The sequence below is a fragment of the Pavona decussata genome, unplaced genomic scaffold (assembly GCF_977016875.1).
Source record: "Pavona decussata unplaced genomic scaffold, jaPavDecu1.1 SCAFFOLD_21, whole genome shotgun sequence".
Taxonomy (NCBI): Eukaryota; Metazoa; Cnidaria; class Anthozoa; order Scleractinia; family Agariciidae; genus Pavona; species Pavona decussata.
This window is the reverse complement of record NW_028145444.1, coordinates 2,128,764-2,149,276: the sequence shown is the minus strand read 5'-3', so window position 1 is coordinate 2,149,276 and position 20,513 is coordinate 2,128,764. Positions and strand designations below refer to the sequence as shown.

The following is a 20,513-nucleotide window of genomic DNA, read 5'->3' as shown; positions in this document are numbered from 1 at the left end:
CTTTGTACAAATGTGTTTAATGCTATCATAATGCCTTGATATATCATAAATGTAATCGTGTCATGAATATACTCAGTAAGGTTTTAAATAATATGTACAAATTTTCACTAATCTGAATCACGTAATTAATAAGCTATCATACATGTACATGCGATGTTTAGCGTTTAGCTTTGTCTTCCTTCATAACAATACCATTCCAAGCATAACTAAATTCTCCACAGATTCGGAGGAAAGAATGCTATGAATTTAGTTCGGCATACATAATGTCTTAGGGCAGTTTCTTGAAAATCAGATAATTTAGAATATAATATCCATTGTATTGCACAAACATCTATTAAATAAATAAGCTATATTAAAGGGCAGGGGCATGACAAAAGTGCCCCTTTAACATGGGATGATTTTCGAAAATTAAAAAAAAGGTGAGGTCTAAGCTATGAACAAAATGTAAAACTTTTGAAAATTATGGCGGATGACACCATAATTTGAGGGCTTTTATATGAACCACTGCTACACGTGCAAAACTGCCCAACCTAAGATGACAAAGCTCATTTATTTACAGCTTCAAAACGAGAGTGCTAAGGCAAATATTTGTTATGACAAACAACTTGCACTTGTACTGGACAAGTTACAGGCAGACTTTAAAGCATGGAGAAAACAGCCTTGTAGAATATTGATGCAGCAAAAAGGGACCTATGAGGTTGTCATAAGAGAGCCGGATGCAGTCCTTGTGATGGGGACTATTGTTCCGATGAAAACAGATTATTAATAATAAAATATTACTATTGACTGGCATGAGAAGAGAACTCTGACTTTTAGGATTGAACAGCAGGTAGCTTAAGATGAAAATAAATGATAACAGCTATTTCAATGCTAGCACTGCAGTGGAAATTGAAACAAAACATTACAAATAAAATCCTTTACAAATGCAGTTGGCTTCGTATCTTTCGCCAGTACCTAGTAAGCGTGCCAAACAATATTATTCTTTCTCCCAGCCCACTGTGAAGGTACACAGAGAACACTAAACAGAATTTGGATGCAATGCAGCGTCAATTACAATATTATTATGCCATAATTATTCCAAAGATTTTTCACTCTACTAAAACAGCAAAGATACTACAGATTTGCTAATAACTTGTCTATGCTAGTACACAGGCTGTGATCAAGACTCTACAATTTCCTCTCTACACACTGGACAGGTTCGATTGTTCTGCAAAGTGAACAAAAAGAATAATAAATTATCTTATTATAAAAATAAATATAATAATAAGCTTCCTAGACATTTGAATATTTTGCTCCAGAAAACCAACATTTAACCTCAATGCAAGGTGGCATAACACGATGGCAAGGTACAATTGATCATTGTAATTGACATTATAAATGAGATATATTTCAGATCACCCTGTAAGCAGCCAAAACACAAATGAGCCGACTGCTTTGTTTGTTCCTTATGAGGTGGATGCAAGGGCAAACCACGCACACTACCCTCGTGTCCACCTCACGAAACTCACGGCTGATGTCCAAATGATTTGAGGCAATACCATACCAACACTTTTTACTTGAAGGAACCAAAAAAATATTTATTTGCAAGCCTCACCTTAAGCCAGCGATCAATGCACTTTGCATGGAAATCATGGTTGCAAGGTAGGCGCCTCAGCTTTTCTCGATTGATGTAATCACTCATGCACACGACACAGTTCCCATTAGATGAATCTTTTGAACTGGCACTGTAGCGGAAGGCTGGAATGCTGTCAATCACTGAAAAAACAACGGTGCAACGTAATGATGAGTTTTGCCCAGCATGATTTTTTAACTCCTTCACTTTTAAAGTGCACATAACCCCAAAAAAATGTTTTCGCTTAAATAAATCTCTGCACCTGTTTGAAACGCATTGAGCCTTTTTGCGCCTTTTTTCGACTAAATCTTGACTTTTTATAAGCTGTAAAAGTTAGCCATTATCTGTCCCATGACCAAGCTGGTAAGGGGCATGGGTCTATTCCTTACATGATGTCACAAACTGCTTTGCATGCATTTTCATAAAGACTTAATACAATACACCTTGCTACTATGGACACCCCGATAATATTGACAGCAGCTAAATCCCCGGCAAAAAAAGACTACAGACGTTTGACTGAAATAAATTCCCGCCATTGCGGACTCTGGCTATTAAGGACACTAACTCGCGGTTCCAAGGGAGTTGACTGTATTCACCAATTGCTTTGAGTGGTCACACTTCAAGATTTCATCCAAACCAAAATGTAATTTGTATGGCAAATAAACATTAGCACAAGAGAGTACTGCTCAGGAGCTTTTATCTGAATGGACACAGTTTCAAGTTTCATCCAGACTCAAAAGTAAAACAACAACACAAGAATATAAGTTCTGATGGTTATAAGTACCTTCTTTGCTGAGTCCTCGGGCCTTGGCTAAGCCTATCCTCTCACTGAGATTCCATAACGCCTGGAAGAGACATCATTATAAGAACAAAATGATATTGAGAATGATGTGTTATTCAGTTTGAACGACACAGGCAAACTCGGAAAAAAGAAATCCGAGTGCTCCTATCAGGAGTCGAACCTAAGACCTTCCGATTACTAGTTCGGATGCTCTACCACTGAGCTACAGGAGACTTGTGGGAGCTAAGGCCATTAAACTAGGTTCATGGGACAAACATCCTGCATACTGCTACGATTGGAACGTTGACTTTATAAAAGTATAGACTGAGGTGCCTTCTCCCAAAAAGTGACCAGCCAAGCTTGTACCAAGATCATTTCACTCTTTGGGAGAGAACATCTGGTATTGTTTTTACCTCATAATCTTCTCCTTCAGCTGAATGAGCTGAGTTTGAGTCACCATAATGATGAAGAGGAGGAGGAGGAAAAGATACCACCGACCTAAAAGATTAATGCCAAAAAAAAAAAAAGGTTAAAAATAAGTCTCCTCATGGCAGACCTAAAGCTTTGGTTAAACAAAATTCAAGGACTATTCAGGGGCCTTTGAAAGACAAAATATTAATAGCAAGCACCAGATACCATCACATGCTGTAAACATCACATTTTCTTTCAATTTTTGTTATCAGACTCTAAAATATTTTGGGACAATACATGTAGATTGGGAGTAACATTTTTCACAGTTTCAAGGACTTTTTAAAGTTAACTTAAGAGGCTGAGCTTTTCAGAATTTGTATGAACCACACCGTACTTATGCATAGCTTACAATGTAAGAGTTTAGAAGTTTACTTACCGGTAAATGTACAGGTAGAGAGTAGGTGCTTCAAGAATTGTATTTATATACCACATACAATTCCATCGCAATAGGCGATATTCACAATGACATTATTTTACTACAACTACCAGAATCCTCTTCATTCTTCCTTTCTTATTTAAAATTTTGTAATCCCAGTGAGGTTTACATAACAATTTATCCCTAATTTACAAAAGAAAACAACAAACTCAAGAGTTCTGGTAGTTGTTGTAAATGACGCCACTGTGAAAATGGCCTAAACTGTATATTAATAACACTGTGAAGCATTTTAATGAAAATTGATTGTTATTTTTGTGACAACTATACTTACACAAAAGGGAGCAGGAGCTCGGAAGGTAACCCCTGGCTTCCAAAAGATGCATGAAATGGACGCCTACGTCGCACCGGCAGTGGGGGAGGCTGGTGCTGAGGAAAATTAAACAAATGTGATGGTTAACAAACATTACAAAGTGAACATGTAATACAATTGAAGGGCTGAGAGCACAACTGTCTGATGTCAAATTTTCGGCATAACTTTGAAATCTACCAACATTTCTTGCGCATGACTGAAAACATGGTGGGCACAAAGAATACAATAGTTTCATGCACAGTGGTTCATGATCATGTTCTTTTGGTTGAATATTGTTCAAACTATGTACCTTTTTTCAATCTATGGGTATGAAATATCCCGAGCTTAGGAGAAGAGTTTCTTGTCTCAATTTCTTGCTTGACAAGAACAAAACATCTGGTTGCCTGATCGGGCAAATTTTACCGGGGTTTTACTTGCCCCAGGCAAGTGGGCAAGCATTAGTGTTGAACACTGAGTATGCCCCAACCACTAAGCTATCAGTACAAGTAGAGACCAATCCTGAGTGAAGTATTTCCTAACTTCACAATGTGACAAACAAGGTTGAAGACAACTAGAAGAAGGAATGGCCAAACCATGCTCCTCTGATACCATAAAATTTATGGTATCAGAGGAGCATGTTTATGCAACAATCATGCCTGGGGGTGGGGGGGGGGGGGGCTCCCATATAAAAATGATCAGGTGATTGATGTGCCTTAAATTCATTTTCACCCCGGACTGGTACCAATTTTGAACGAGACAAAAACACAAATCACTTAATTGACTAATTGACAAATAGTTCTTGTAATATTTTTTGCCTCTATACCCTAAAAGGTGTACTGTAATAGCTTGCATGCTAGCCTCCTTGTCACCCCCTCCCATCTCACCCCACCCCACCCAGCAATCATGGCTGGTTTAACTTGAACAATGCTTGACTAAAAGTGACAGTTAAATCGATAAAAAAAAAAAAGACAAAGAAAAAGCAACAAGCACAATATTTCTCACCACTGTATGTGGTATGGGATGCAAACTTCCTACTCGGGCTGCAGATGGTTGGGTTGAGTCCCTAGCAGCTTGGTTATGTTCCTCTACATCACGAGTATACTCAGCCTAGTGATATAGAATGAGCCAAACATGATTGTCAAATAGAAAACAAAGCTCTTATAAGCTGACAACCAAAGGCTAATAGAAAAAATTAACAAATAGACAAATTTAAGATATATATAATACAGAACGTAGTGCATGAAACTCGAGTAACAACTTTCCATCTTTTCATTTCTATCTTGCTCTGCAAATCTATGCATAGAGCACTCCAACAATAAGTGAAACAATCTGTACATTGTTATTCATTCATTTATAATACATGTTCATAGTCACTGATGACTTGGTCATATGAAAGCGTATTTACATGTAGCATGCCCACTAATCACGCTTTCCCAAGTGTAGTCTTAAAAGACCAAAGCGAAAATTTGTTAAGTGATACAGAACTGCAGGCCTTCCTTAACACCCTGAACAACATGACAGTTTTAATTCTGTAATGTCGATTTAGGAATTTCAGTTTGGTTAATTTTATTGTTTACATGTATTTCTCGGCATATTAGCATTACAATTTTCTAGGGGCCTTATCAACTCCAGTCAGTTCTGAGTGTAAATAAACTATCTAGCTGTATCTCAAAAGAACATTCCATCTGTTCCTACCAATAGACCCTTCTCCAAAATGGCGGCAACAGATTTGAATGAGTTAAAATTGAACTGAAATATGAAAAACTGATACCAGCACTGGAAAGAGCACCTTTAGTTTTGGTCCTTCACAAAGTTTCAGCATATTAGGTGTTATATCAGCTTGGGAAATGTAAGATGAAATTTGACAAATTTACAGACGTTTGTATGACTGGGGAATGTATATATTTCATTTTTCAACTTACATTTTCTCAGCTGATATTACACCTGATATGCTGAAACTTTGCAGGGTTACTAAAGTAAAAGTGCTCTTTCTAATGCTGGTATACGTTTTTTAATTTTAACTTATTTGAATTTTTGGCCGCCATTTTGGAGAAGGGTCCATTTAGCTCCTGGATAGTTTGCACGAGGTAGCTCAAACCCTTGATTTTTTATTTTCAATAGACATTTTTGTTAGTAGGAAGTCAGAACCCTGTAGTAACTCAATTTGCACGATGCTACCTTTAGAAATGATCAACAGCAAGAGTCACCTGTTGTAATCTGTGGGCAAGTGCTTCGTCAGTTTGAAGATACTGATAGCATCTTGTTGCTTGCCTGGTCGCATTGAGACGGCGACGGAATCGTTCCATGCGATTTTGTCTATCAGACAAAAACCAACTGGGAGCATCGTTTGGTGGGACTTGGTGTTGCGTGAATGGAGATCGCTAAATAAAAATACAAAACAGGCATCTTTAAAAACACACAAATATATAGGTAAAAAAAATCAAACAGTGTTCATATTATTTTGAAAGGAACAATCTAATAATGAAACACAACTGCAATGTATAAAAACTGATAACTGGTTCTTAACACACTTTAATTTATCAATAAATAAATGCTTACATACGTGAGAACCTTAACAGTGGAATATAAATACAGTTAACTCTTACGTCGCACACACCTTGCAACAACAAACAACCCAGTTATGACGGTAACCAGTTAAAAACCAGGGCCTGGTTGTTTGAAAGCTGATTAACGCTGATCCCTGATTAAAAATTAACTGACGTTTTTAACTTGTTCGTTAAAAAATACTTTTAAAAGCTAATTTTACTGAAATTTGAGCTTCTAAACTTGAGATGCAATTATTTAACTGTGAGATTGGTTTATTTGTTGGCAATTACATTACATATATCTACAGTTAATGATGTCCTTGGACTTTTTACCTCATCTTCAATAACAATGGGAGAGTTGTTGTCAGCAGAGGGACCTGGTCTCGGTGCAAAATCAGCAATGTCTGCCAGCAGAGAATCGTGTCTACTTGCAACAGGAGGAACCCGATCCCATAACTGGGTATAAGGAATATGCCTTCCACGAAACCGGCGTGTACGCAAACGACTTTCATTCAGAGGTAAGCGTTGTGCACGGGAATCTCTTGCTTGTATACGCCAACGGAAATTGGACGCAAACTGAGCAAAGTCCTCACTAAAAAAATAAGCAACAACAAGAAACCCTATGAACAGAAGTCCCAATATGCAAGCTTTGTAGCAATGACATTACTACTACTACTACCATCACTGCTATTACCAGTGGTACTAGGTTGGCCTTTTGAAGTCTGCAAAGAACAACTTTCTTCAAAGCTCTGCTTCCATAAGGGTCTGGAGGGGGTTTTGTGTGATCCACTTATTGGTCAAAATTAAGCTGCAGCATTAAGCACCTGTAACTTTCAGTCAACCATTTGATGTTGCACAAAAATATGATAGTCAGTAGCGACATTTTATAGTTAAAGGACCCTAGTCCGCTTCTGCCATTTTTGATGCCATCGAAATTATTGATATTGCATGGTGAAGCAAAATCTTAATGCTGTACTGTAAGCTGTGTTCCTGAAAATATGTTTCATTATCTTTAGTAGTTTCACAGTGATTTCATTCATTTCGACATGCTCCGAATACAATATAATAGCCAAACTCTCGCATATAAACAAAAACAAAGGTGTGGCTGACTTGGGCCCTTTAAGTTTAACCCGGCTGTTCTTACCAAGGTGGAGCTGCTGCTGCGCCTCCCTGTGTTCTTCCTACGCCCTCCTCTCCATCATCAGGAGATGTCAGATCAATGACAGGAATCTCCGAGCGTTTAGGAGTCTGGTTTGTAATGATCACAGAATTATCAAGCTCACTGGTTTCGCTTGACGAGGTTGACACTGAAGGTGATATTGGGGCTGGTTGATGAAAACTTGGAATATCAGCGTTCGGTTCATCAAGGAGTAATGAAATGTCGCGGGGGGAGCCAGGATTTCCCCTCATGGATGATGATGTGCTTTCAGTGTCACTCTGTCCCATCTTTAATCCTATGACAAAAGATCTGTCAGTTCTAAGACTACACTAGGAAATTTATGGTGTTAGCCAGGGGTTTCATTAAGATTTGGAACAGGCAGGAAAGAGATCAGTGCACCCAGGCAAGTTAGTTAACTTGGATATGCTGTTTATGAAAAAAGTCTGTTGAAATGTTAAAAGCAACTGGGCAAAGTCACGTCCACAGGCAGTCAATTTGCCCAGTGACCAGCCCTAATGAAACCCCTGGGTAGTAAGTGGAGCTAAATTTGTCAAGTTCCCACAATCAAAATTAAGCCTGTCTGGTTATCATGCATGAAATAAGTACAACTATAAACATAAGAAAAGCACAATAACATTACCAACATGCAATAACCACAAGCATGTCTTAGCAAGTTATCAACTTGCAATGCTGCTTAGTTCTTGTGTTTGTGACTGTGCTTACTACACAATGGTTCACACTTGTGAGCGGGTTTTCATTAAGGGCCAGCAACCGGGCAAATTGACTGTCTGTGAATACAACTGCCCAGCTGCTTTTAACATCTCAACCAAGGTTTTCAATGCAAGAACATGTGCAAGTTAACTATCCTGCCCAGGCGCAATAACCTCCCGTCTGACTGTTTAAAATCTGAATGAAATTCCTGCAACAAACAGGAAAAAGCTGCTTTGATTTGCACCAATCTCTTCTTTATTAATGTCCATAAAGTTGAGATTTAACTTACAGAAACTCTTTCTTGATTCTTTTCTGGATACTCTTAAATTTGACCAGTCAAAACAAAATGCCAAAGAGGACTATTCAAGCAATATTTTTTGGTGTTTTGAGGAATTTGGACCTTAACCTGTGGTATATCACTTCCACACAACAATATTTTATATCTATTAGTAAGAAATACATGTAATGTGATATAAAAGAATAATTCTTTTATATTTTTGGTTACCCTTCATCAACTGTGGAAAATATCAGGTTACTCTAAGTATCTACAACAAATGAAGAACTCTTCAAATATTCTGTAGTATTGAAAACATTTATTGTGCACTATGGTGCATACATGTAAATGTAGGAATGCAATTTTAATTTGATATTTTTACAAACAAAAGCAATTTATTCTTTTTCAGCACCTTCAATGTCTCACCTTTCACAACCTTTGCTACATATTGTTGTTCTACAGTTATGTATAGCAACACCATCCATATACAGCTGTTATATACCACAATAAACGTCATAACATCATCACAGAGACAAGTTGTTTCACATCACCTGACTAGCCAAACTCTTTTCAAAAAGAAAAAACAGAAAAGTATTTCTGATTTCACTGCCTGCTCCCTTTTGCTCCCTTTCCTTGGGCGCTTCAAAGTTTTTCTGTGCTTCTATACATCTTAAAGTAACTGTGACATCTAAATTGACCCTCGTGGCATCTTTAAACACATTTTCAAGTGATAGTGGCACATTACTGAAAAGCGTTCGATAGGTAAGAGAAAGGCAAGGCTTGCTTGGACTCATTTACTTACTACTTTGTAAATGCATATTTTCTTGGCCATTGTTTTATTTTATTTCGTTTTATAACTGACTGACTGAGTAACCGCCTGACTGACCCACTTTACCAGGTAATGGAAAATGAAGCAGTTTAATTAATATAGCGATGCCCTATTCTTTGTATTGATAACTCAAAAGAAAATGCACAACAATTCATGGAAGAGGGAAAGATTATGAAGGAAAAAATTCTTGAAACATAAAATGTTGTAACTTGCCCTTGGAAGAGCTACATAAGTGAGATCCAAGATTGGTCATGTGCTTAAAATAACAATCCCTAAAAATAATTTTTTGAACTTTGAAAGCTAAAAGAAAGGGGAAAAAGTTTACAGATTGGAGTTTGTTCGTAATGAACAATGAGAGCCTAGAGAAAAGTATCAAGATATTCTCCAAATGGAGATTAAACTTTGTGAAACAGTGTCAAGTATGAAGTATGAAGAGGACAACGTGAGGTTGCTGCAGCTGACAACGACGCCACTATTATATCATGGTCATCGCATGCACCACAGACTTTACAAACTCAGGTTATAAAATATCAATCTGAAATCACTAGAAGCATATAGTTTTCTAGTTCATTCGACTACACAATAAAAATTAACAGCCCAAAGCGCAGAAAAGCTGAAAGCATCGAGAACAATGAAAAATGCTTACCCCAGATTACCAAGCAATTGATTCTCCCCTAAAAGAATTTCCAGTGGTATTTCAATTTTATTCCGGTTCTCCGTTCAAATTTAGTTCACCCATGAAAAAGAACTTGGAGCTAACTCGAAAATTCTGCTGCTAAATCTTTCAGATGGTTAAGCTTACACTTGAGCGTTATGTTTTTCCTACGGTTCTTTCTTCAGACTCGAGCTTTCGTTTCGTTCCACGACTGTACGATTTTTTCGTCGCGAGGTAATTCTATTTCGTAAGGATAAAGAGCCAACCTTCATTCTACCATACCTTTTGACGATAAGGGTTGAAATTCCCAATGATTTTCGCTGTCTACTCTTGCGTTCAGTAGCCAAATTATAATAGGCTTGCGTCATGAAGTAAATTAAAGAAGATTCAGCGCACTGGGAAAAAATTTCCACAGAGAAACATGAAATAACTGACGAGAGATCTGCGTTCGATCACTAACTGCAAGGAAATAGAGGCGCCTCTTTGATAAAATAAAAGAGTCAGTTGAAAATGCAGAAAGAAAACGCCCTGTATGCGACACTTACACCACTGTGAACTGATAAAAAGCTTAAAGCAAAATATCACAACGACATTTTCATGCTAAAAGGCAACCGCGTAAAGAATAAAACTTACCTCCAAAAGCGCACACTTGAAAGCTTAGTGGTCTGATTTTTCAGTTGAATGGCCTTCTCTGTGCCAAATAATATATACTAAAAGTAAACTAGTACGCTAAAAGCTTCCGAAACTTTCGGAGATGAAAAGCTCGCAAATTGAGTACAAAGTGATCGACAACAATCGCGGTAAATTAATACGCTCTTGGTGCCTACATTGCGCATGCTAAAACTGCCGCTGACTACATACAAGAGTGCTTCCGCCCACGCACGTTGTTGGGCTTGTCGGCGCGTGACTTGAACATACATGCTTCAAAGATCAATGGAGTACCACAAATTTCTGGCAACGTATATTGCTATTGTTGAGGTGCCACGGCTGGGTTTTGGATCCATACCGCATCTTTGGAGTCCCTGCGTAAGTGGTTGAAATGTACAGTTTGTATACCGGGTGAAACCTTGTCTTTGCCTGAAAGCGACGTGCGCACAGAATCCAATGGGAACAATTTTACTAGGGAGTTTTAGCAACGACGACGGCGAGGGCAGCGAAAACGTTACTATTAAAATGAATTCGCGTTTTCACAAACGTCGTCGTGATTATTCCAACTCGCTTTATTTGTCAAAAGTAGGTGAAATTTCCTGGAGTTGAATTCTTGCCGGCCGCACCCAAGTTTAGAAAGAGAAAGAAAAATTCGTCGTCGTGTGTTTTCGTCCTCCATTAAACGTCCCATCAGGAATCTTTACGTCCTAGTCGTGCAGTGACGGCAAAGAAAGGTATCAAAAAGTGTAATGTGCGCAAAGGGTTGTTGTTTTGATTTGCTTTTTTGACGCCGGTTCTCGATCTCGTACGGTGATTTGTGATCATGACGTAACATTAGTAATGATGACGTAGCATTTTCCGAGGAGGGAGTTGCCATTGTGAAATATCATTCGAATAGCGGCTTTTGAATAAATGAGACATCATCGCTGTTATGTACACCACTTAAGCTGTCCTGAAAACATTCAGAACGGGATTCGAACCCGTGAGTCATTGCTATTTATTTTCTTGATTCGCTGAGTAATTGCGGCACTGATTTCACTTTTTCTCAGTTTGAATTTTGGTTAATTTATTCGGTACTCGGCAAATAGAACTGATGTAAGTTCCGCCTTCTGTAACTCAGCGCAGTCCGTTCCCGATTGTTTTGTGGGAGAGGGGTTAGAATTGATTTCCTATTTCACTCCACGGCACAGCGAAGTTGATAACATGATGGATTGTGATAAATTGCGGAAATGCGGCACAATAGCCAAGAGATTAATTCCTTAAACATTATTAATTCTTTTTTATTTCCCATCTTCTATTAGTCCTGTTCTTCCGATCGTAAATCATACGATCGTTTAAATATTCAGTTCTGTCAGGAGCCCATTACCTGGTTCTGTATATCATCTGATCATCATAGTGAACGAAACAACCAAGCTGACTGTACTGAAAAAAAAAACTGAAAAAAAAGGAGCAGAATTTCTTATTCCGATCTCAAGATTTCTCTGTGAAGACTGAATCATTCGATTTACTTCCTCGGACGGAAACTAAACTTGAATATTTGTACTTTACGAACTTTCGAGCCCTAACGTAAAAAAATAGTTTCAATTATATCATAATGGTTTCTTGGGTAGAAAGAAAATCCTCGCAAATCCTGTTATTGTTTGAAAAACATGTGAAAGCGATTGTTTCGATAGAAAAAACCTGCGCAATGCATTCAGCTTAGAATAGCCGTTTCTAAGGAAATAAAAGACATACATAGAGAATGTTTGTTCACAGGAAAATCAAACACAACGAGATGTCAATAAAAACGATTATAATCAATGATGAAAAAAGTCATTTGTCAGCTGAGTACGGAGCAACTCTTAAAGCTTCACTGATCTTGGTTTTAATGTTTGAAAGTTTCATCAGAATATAAGGTTAGTCATTTTTCAGAAAATTTCTGTTTAGCTTAGTTATAGTATGATATCATAGAGGATATGTCCACTGCAGTATAAATGGCTTATTGCGATATTTCCTTTATAACCGATTCTATTATCCGTCGATCCACTGATAGCTTTCATCCTCAAACCACTAAAATTATTAGGGATTTCTTGGGTAACAAACCCCTATACGCTGCGCTGAGATCTGTTAATCTCCTAAATTTTGCTTCCGTGCTACTGAATCGATTCCGATCAACGTTCGTTTTCCAGATTTTCAGCATTGCAAAACAAAACGAAAGCTGTAAGGGACAGAAAGGTTTTTTTTTCGCGAATAAATTTAAGCGGAAATCAAAGATGTTGACATACCGCGAAAAAGCGAAACCGTGCATGCATACAATCAAAATTTGGAAATTAAATAAAATAAGGAACGATAAAGCAATTTTTAAGCGTGTCGGAGATCCTGCGGCAGAAATCAATGCACAGTTAAATCGGATATGAGAGATTGAAATACAAGGCACAAAAAGTGACGCGGAAGTCGTTGCTATTACCAGAAACTCGAAACAATAGAACGCATCAATAATACAAAGCCTTTGTCCCTGCCCAAAAACTTAAAATTTGACTGTATATCCTATGAAATTTATTAGGGCATGCATCAATTCTGCTATTTTCTCTTGTCCAATTATAATTCGTCGTTATTTGAAATGTCCGAAAGAACTGAGAAGTCGACAATTTTTACGCGTTTGCCTATGACTGGTACAACATAGATTTTATACTTGAGCTTTCCGGGCGGAAGATTTAGGCGTTATAAGCGAATTGGTGTTAAAAACGTGAAACAGTAATGTAAAAGAAAATTACAGTTAAGACCTATCTGTTTAAGTTTTATTCTGTGACATAACATTTAAGAGAGCAAATACGCACCCAAACCGAAAAGTGAGACCATATTTTTTACTTTATCGGTGCGCGCGCAACAAACGCACTGTTTAACGTTAAAAACCCAGATTTGAAGAAAGAAAAAATGCCGTGTATAATAAATTATAAACAAGTCGAAAAGACTCAGTGGAAATACGAAACGTCCGCTGAATAACCTCTTTTTATTTCATAACTTTTTTTTTCTTACAACCGATTCATTTACAATAACCTTTATAATAGGGTTGCGCACAGCATGAAGTACACCACCGAAAACTATTCAATACACACGCTAAGCTTTGTAATCGTACTGACACATGAATACTACAGATCAGAAACAAAGCTATCTAGTTAGGTAGTGAGGAAGTCTTTCCATTAAGTGATTGTATCGGTTAGATCACAGCATGCCAGTTGGAAAGAACTCGGAGTTTGTACTTTCAAAAGAATATAATACAACATGGACGGCATACAGCAGACTACGATGACATGAAAACAAACCTTATAAACATTGCCACCGGGGTGGCGGAAATGGCATATCGCAAAAAGTAAGGCGCAAAAGTAAAAACGTACCTAAGCTTTGGGACGATGCTTTTTCTAGGTGGGAAGAAAAGCTAATTGTTACCTAGGAGTTTTGACACTGACTACAATAATTATTGCTTCAAACAGAATGGATTAAAATAACCGGTTGAATCCATCAATCAGTCCGCTCATAAAATAAAAATGCATTATGTGATTGTTTTTTGCTTGGAATTGAGTGACGTAGAAAATAATGAGATAATTGCAATATAGTGATTAAAGAGTGCCCTTTTGTTTCAGGCGAAGAAATCAGTACTGGCTGGTACAACTAGAGCAAAGGACGAGGCCGAAGATGGACAATGTACTTTAGCAATGATATTAAGAAAACAAAGGAAAGCTGCAATCTTCAGAAATGCATAACAGTCGATCAAGAAAAATGTAAAGGTGTTCGCCGTAGTGGTATGTCACAAAGGATTACACCACAAGCCGTCACAAAGACAGCTCCAGGAAGTTCGTGCGCTAAGCACCTGCAATTTGCGCGCCTCAAAACGGAGACTGGCAAAAAATGTTACTTTCCCTTGAATGTCGATAAGAAAAGAGGGCAAAATCCAATCACCGCTCTTCCACGTGAGAAGCACTGTGAAAAATCTACATCGAGGAAGTTTCAAGAAGTAAAAGTTTATCAGTCTTTTATAGAAGAGAAAGGCACCGAGGACAAAGGAAGTGATAAGAGTTCAAGCAGTAAAACGTCTCAATATAAAAGTCTTCCAGCGAATGCCGTATTGTTCAACGCTGAAACCACAACTAAAGTTAAAGAGACATCTCTTATGACTCGCTGCAAACATCACGATATAGCTGTTAGGCGTTATGCTCTGTACAGGGGAATGCTGAAACAGTAAGTCAGTTTTCTTCAAATTCTCGACTGACTTACTTGAGAGAAAAAATTGCAACAATTTGATTACTTTATTTGAATAAGTTTTATTTGCAATGAGAAATAAGTTTTGTCTGTCTATAGTGGACAAACACGACCCGTGCATGTTCTACCTGCAAACATTGAAATAAACATCTTGGACATATTCAACTCTCGGTAAATTCCAGTTTTTCACGTATTCAGGCCAAGTAAACACGGGCAACATTTTCTTGAAACTTGTCGCGCAACAAATGTTGCGTTGCAAGTATAGCGATTTTTTGTTGACCGTATTACCACCTCCGCGCGCAACAAGTTTTCGTGTAGCAGAAAGTAGAAACGAAGTCTGCTCTCTGTAACATGAAAATTTGCTGCGCGCGGAGGTGGTTATACGGGCAACAAACAATCACAACTTGCAACGCAACATTTGCCATTTGCGCGACAAGTTGCAAGAAAATGCTGTCCGTATTACTTGTCCTTTATTGCACTAAGTGAACTTGTGCCGGCATCCAGAAAAAGCCCACAAAGACGTTAACTAGACTGTTACTTAATGCTTAAGGACAGTGCCTACTTTTGTTACTGCGCATACGTTCTGCGCGTCTAGAGATACTCGGGTTTCCTATGGGTGGTGCCTACTAATACAGGAATATTTTTGCGCGGTTCAAAACTATGCGGAAAAAGCAGTACTTAGCAAGTGCTCTTGGTATCCAAAAAGGAAATTGGGGGTAACCGTGCATTAATCAGAGATAATAAAGCTTCAAAATGGTTAAAAAAAACGCCATACATTGCTTTGTATTTTACTGTTTTCTTTTTTAATTATTGTTGCTTAATTATCTCTGAAAAATGCGTGGTTACTGCCAATTTTCTATTTGGATTCCAGTAGCCCTTGCTAAGATCTGCTTTTCCCGCATAGTGAGAAACCACGCAAAAATACCTCTGTATTAGTAGGCACCGTCCTTAATTGTAACCTTTTTGTGGTCAATAGATCAAGATTTCAAGAAGATCACGAAATGAAAAAATACGTTGTTAACGGAGACAAAGCTTCGTATAACAGGAAGAAAGATAAGGATGGCATAACCAACCCAGAAATAACAAAAGATCAGAGCAGCAAACATGGGGCAGCATCGCCTCAGAGTTCAAGCTCGTTCAGTTACCTTCATGACAGAGATGGCAAGATCAACCCTCAGTTCAGAACTGGGAATGACAAAATGATCGGGTCACAGGTAAGAATTATATCACATGACTTGTGTTTAGTACCGTTCGCACTGGGGCACCTGAAATAATACTAAGATATCACGTTTAGTAGACGATCGACGCATGCATGCCCGATAAAACGCTGGCGGTTTTCTTTCGATCACTATCTCTTTTTAAGTAAACCTAGTTTAATGACCTTAGCTCTCACGAGTCTCCTGTAGCTCAGTGGCAGAACATCCGAACTAGTAATCGGAAGGTCTTATGTTCGATTCCTGATAGGAGCACTCGGATTTCCTTTTTCCTAGTATGCCTGTGTCATTCACTGAAGAATACATCATTCTCAAACAATCTCTTTTTTGATAATTTTGTATTGTGCATGACTTTCTTGTTCCAGAATATTGCACTGCACGAAAAATTGGATTTGCTCTTTTTTTGATCCGTATCAAAGATGAGGTCAAATATAATAACATTTTTGACAACACATTTGATGCGCATCAAATATGTGACGCCTTTGCATATACCTTTGACTCGAATCAAAAGTGAGTTCAAATGTATTAACAACTTTGACCATACCTTTGACGCGCGTCAAATTGAAATCAAACAACTTTGACTCCGTCTATGACGCGCATCAAAGGTGGATCAAATATATGATATCTTTGATTCGAAACAAATTTGACTCCACCGTGAATCAGATGCGGCCTTTGCCACCTTTGATTCGAATCAAAGGTAATCAAAGGCGGCCTTTGACAATTTTTGACCACACATTTGATGTGCGCAAAGGCGTTTTTTCGTGCAGTGTTGTTTATTATTTGTATTTGTTATTGCCATTTGTCTTATAATTGTTTTTGGTATCGGCTGGCATGGTGGGCCGCCAATTTTCTCTTTTATTTACTTTATATAAGTCCTTAAAATGTCTAAACGTCTTTTATCCCTTCAGTTTCCCAAGCGTATCTACATCCGGGAGATCTCAAATGGTGCAATTGTCGATGAAATCGTGGATATCAAGAACGAGAGGGACTGGGAAGTACTCAACTACATGGCTCCGTTACGTCATGTCTCTTCCATGTCTTCCGAACCGCACCAGAGTTCGAATAGCTTGCGCTTTCGCGATCTCAGAAACTTTGATGTTTATTATTACCCGTATCCATGGCGATGAAGGATGGCACCTTTATCACCTTCATAATCTCGCACGAGCAAATAAGTGGCCTTAAGTATCTGTATTAGTTATTGAATAAAATTATATGAAGATGGAAAAAGTTTATCAAAAGCAATCAGTAGGGCATGATCAGGTCAGAGAGCGGAGGCCAAGATTCAAGCTTTTGAAACCACTCAATCTAATATGATCTTATATTGTAGTATTTAGCGCTAGTCCCAGGTAGGCAACATGCAAAAGCGCTAAGCAGCTGGATTCGATCGAGGGTTTCCGGACAGGAAGGAACTCAGTAAAAGACTATTGCCCCAATTCTTCGTTTTCTGAGACTCCACGAACGATTCAAACGCGGCTATATTTGAGATTATTTATGGTAAAACTAGCTGGACTCGGCACTCAGCTCACTGCAAGCATGTTGTGTCTCAGTGCTCTCACAGAAGATCCGAAAAGTTTACACTTCCTCCCGTTGCTACGCTAGCCAATGTTATTGATAAACAGCAGTCATTTGTAGTATTATTACTAAATCGGGTACCTACCCCAATACCAACGTAACGCCTCCATTGCGGACGATGTGAATTAAGTCTTCTTGATAGTCCTGATTTATCGTTGTTAAGGAACTTGTAGTGAAAATAAAAACAATTAAAAACAGGTTGTCTGCAATAACTGACCTTAAATTATGAAACAAAGGAGTAGCAATGTGGCATGTCAAATGAGGTATCGTCATATAGATGGAAGCTAAAATTCAGTGAAAACAATCAACGCGGGCACCCAACGCTTCGTTTCGGTGAATATCTGGTCGGAAAGACATTATTCGCTCAAGAAATTCGGACTGAAATGGTGAAGAAAACCTACCGTTTTCTGCGATAGGTCACCTCAAACTTTTGCAACACAGAAAAAACTAATCCCCTTGTTTCCGAACAAGCAACTACGTCGTTAAAAGTGCGAAAAAGGCCACGGAGCTAGCATTTTCAGAATGCCGGCACCAACAGTTCGTAAATTCGCAGCCACAAGATTCCGTTTCCTAAAATTTTCGGCGATTCGAATTTTGAGCTAACAGATCTAAACAGATCAAAGTGATTAATTTTCTCGTCCAGTCGGGTGTCCCCGAATCAAGGACAAATTATTTGCAATAGTGAACCTTAAATTTTGTGAAGTAATGGAATCAGTGTTGCGACCGCCGTAGCATGTAAAACAACGGAATACAGATAACTGCGAAATAGGATTCGGCGAGTAACGTTAAACACATTAGCGATTTGCATTTCACCGGCTTTAACAATGATTTTTTTAAGAGCATTCACTAACCAGCCTTCAACATTTCAGCTATGGATGTTATTAGAACGTTACTTCAGTTCAGAAAACAATTGGTCCTTCAGGCGGCCGGTGTGAAAGGAAACCGCGAGAAAAAATACATCTTTATGCTTACCGTAGGATTTTTTCTTTTTATGTACGTGGATTTTGGTCTGTTAGCCCACTCGCTGATGGTTTGATGTGAATTATTCTGATAATTCTACACCAATATTTATATTCCTCAGGATAAGAACTCTTGATCCCAATCAGTTGATCAATACCCGGCATTTTAAACTCTTAGCAAAGCGTTAGCGTTCTTTGATGAGCCGCAATCATCGAAGGAGTTGTAATCTTTTGGGGCCGTAAGTGAACAATACCAGGGATTTCCATTCAAAAAGAACATGTGATCAGTCGATGTTTTTAGAAGTGGAGACGGGCCAATATTCGTTCATGATATAGAACTACTGACATTAATGCCACTGATCGGCCATAGATGAACATTCTTGCTTGCTACATGCCATTAGCCAATCATCCACGATACATGAATTCATTTTATTTTCCCTTTTTTTTTTTTTGTTCTTTTTCAACACAAATGATTTTGGACAGGGAGCTAAACAACTTAATATTTCCCGGGAAAAAATGGAAATCAAATCCGAATAATAGTGCCTGGATAGCTCTCATTTATGGGACGACTTCTGGTAAGCTTCACCTATTTACTCATCTCTCTATAATTCTTGGCCTCACAATCACAAATTTAAAGTGCACGTTATAGTACTCTCTTAACGTGACAACCCACCCCCCACCCCCTCCTCCTCTTCCCGCACGCATGCACACACCGCAAACTCCTAAAAGATTGCCTAGGTCAAACTTCATTGAACCACGGTATCAGTTTTCCTTCAGATATTTACAAGAATATATTTATGCAATATAAATCGGTTAACTTGAAATATTTAATAAAAGATTTATAGAAAGAAATAAGTACAAGCCTCAGTTACAAGGAGCCGTGCGCAAAAAAAAAAGAGCCGTGCGTAACTGGAAAGAATTTTGCTACAGTGTAGCTCACTCTGTTTATGTTCTTAACAAGCAGATGGTTAAGTTCATTTTTTCCTGTTTTGATTTAAGAAACAATTTTTTTTAATTCTCTTCTTCGCCTTCTTTTTTGTTGTGCGTTGTATTTTATGTTTCATTAGTTACTAGAACTTAAGAACTTTTTTCGACACCCAGTGTTGTTTGTTGAGAGGTTATATTTCTTGATTGCAACCCGGCAGCGACTTGTTGGTTGTAAGCCGTCGGGGATGGAGAGAGGAGCGAGGGGAGGGGGTGTACTTATGCTATTCCTTCGGTTTTTTATTTCTCGACAAGTTCGACTACAGTTAGAAGACAGAGAGGACAAGGCCAAAGTTTGATCGATAATAACCCCACACACCAAAGCGTTTCAGCGTTAGAAAACGTTGGGGATCAGAGCAAAGCTTTACAGGACTTCTTGTCTTTATTTCAATTATATTTTTGCTATGGCTTTTACCCAATCAGGAAATCGTAGTGGCTCTGGCCTGCGTAGCAGTGGCGGTATTGTCGGGGTTTGCTGGCCCGCGGCTTCTCGCGGCTCTGTCGCGAGTCACCAAACGCCAAAAATCCGCCAGCTACGCAGGCTATAGCGGCTCACCCTGCTTTCATATCTTGGAGAGTTTATAGTTAAATCAAGCGAGTGCGGTACGATCGAAGAATTTGGATGGGTTGTACTTTGTGCCTGTCTCTGCCGACTCAATGCAGAAATAGTGTAGATCTTCGACCGGACGTTTGAGTGCGCTTGTGAGATCCCTAAACAGTAATAAAGTGTACACCCAGGTGACCAACCTCGTTCAAAGGGATTTTCCCATTTTTAAATATTGGGGGAAGCGGAAAAAGATCCTGCCCCCTCCCCCCTCCCCACCCACCCACACGATAGGATGGAAAACCCTTGGTAAAACCTCCACAAAAACGTTCGGAAAAAAGAGGAAAAATCAAACAAACAAACACAACCCATATGACGCTGACTCCGAATTTAAACCTGAGCAGGCCACAGGTGCTGATGAGAGGCGTGTGTTCTTACCACTACCGGCGCCATCTCTGCACAACACGGGTTATTTCTCTATCTTTAAACAGTTGACCCGTTGCCTGCAAATCACCTTCATTGTTTCCTTTAATTCCTTCTACTCCTGTTGGCCTTTGTTCCTTAAACGATGACTTGTGCAGCGACTCTACGTT

General features: G+C 38.6%; 2 protein-coding genes across 4 annotated transcripts; one reads left to right on the top strand and one right to left on the bottom strand.

Moving 5' to 3' along the window:
* On the bottom strand, positions 1-18,476 carry LOC146486173 (uncharacterized). 2 transcript variants are annotated; one of them, XM_085098925.1, is made up of 11 exons: positions 18,406-18,476; positions 17,519-17,599; positions 7,280-7,589; positions 6,469-6,727; positions 5,797-5,970; positions 4,592-4,696; positions 3,572-3,666; positions 2,807-2,891; positions 2,397-2,457; positions 1,595-1,755; positions 1-1,207 (listed from the first exon to the last, which is right to left on the bottom strand). In XM_085098925.1, the coding sequence occupies exons 2-11, from the start codon at positions 17,541-17,543 to the stop codon at positions 1,160-1,162; spliced, it is 1,323 nt and encodes a 440-aa protein (XP_084955051.1). In that variant the 5' UTR covers positions 17,544-17,599; positions 18,406-18,476; the 3' UTR covers positions 1-1,159. The 2 variants fall into 2 exon arrangements, with proteins under 2 accessions (XP_084955051.1, XP_084955059.1); XM_085098933.1 differs by lacking the exons at positions 17,519-17,599; positions 18,406-18,476 and adding an exon at positions 10,397-10,558.
* On the top strand, positions 12,072-17,627 carry LOC146486174 (uncharacterized). Of its 2 annotated transcripts, XM_085098951.1 has the most exons (4): positions 12,072-12,306; positions 14,032-14,626; positions 15,624-15,861; positions 16,770-17,627. In XM_085098951.1, exons 2-4 carry the CDS (start codon positions 14,091-14,093, stop codon positions 16,986-16,988), a joined length of 993 nt encoding a protein of 330 aa, XP_084955077.1. In that variant the 5' UTR covers positions 12,072-12,306; positions 14,032-14,090; the 3' UTR covers positions 16,989-17,627. The 2 variants fall into 2 exon arrangements, with proteins under 2 accessions (XP_084955077.1, XP_084955070.1); XM_085098944.1 differs by lacking the exon at positions 12,072-12,306 and having other exon boundaries at positions 13,600-14,626.
* Positions 18,477-20,513: the final 2,037 nt, after the last annotated feature.

Coding starts and splice junctions, on each gene's coding strand:
- LOC146486173 (XM_085098925.1), bottom strand. CDS start 17,543: ATGGAGGCGTTACGTTGGTATTGGG. Junction 6,728..7,279: donor GCAGCAGCAGCTCCACCTTG/GTAAGAACAGCC, acceptor TTATTTTTTTAG/TGAGGACTTTGCTCAGTTTG. Junction 1,756..2,396: donor CCGAGGACTCAGCAAAGAAG/GTACTTATAACC, acceptor TTGTTTTTTCAG/TGATTGACAGCATTCCAGCC.
- LOC146486174 (XM_085098951.1), top strand. CDS start 14,091: ATGTACTTTAGCAATGATATTAAGAAAACAAAGGAAAGCTGCAATCTT. Junction 14,627..15,623: donor TACAGGGGAATGCTGAAACA/GTAAGTCAGTTT, acceptor TGTGGTCAATAG/ATCAAGATTTCAAGAAGATC. Junction 15,862..16,769: donor ACAAAATGATCGGGTCACAG/GTAAGAATTATA, acceptor TTATCCCTTCAG/TTTCCCAAGCGTATCTACAT.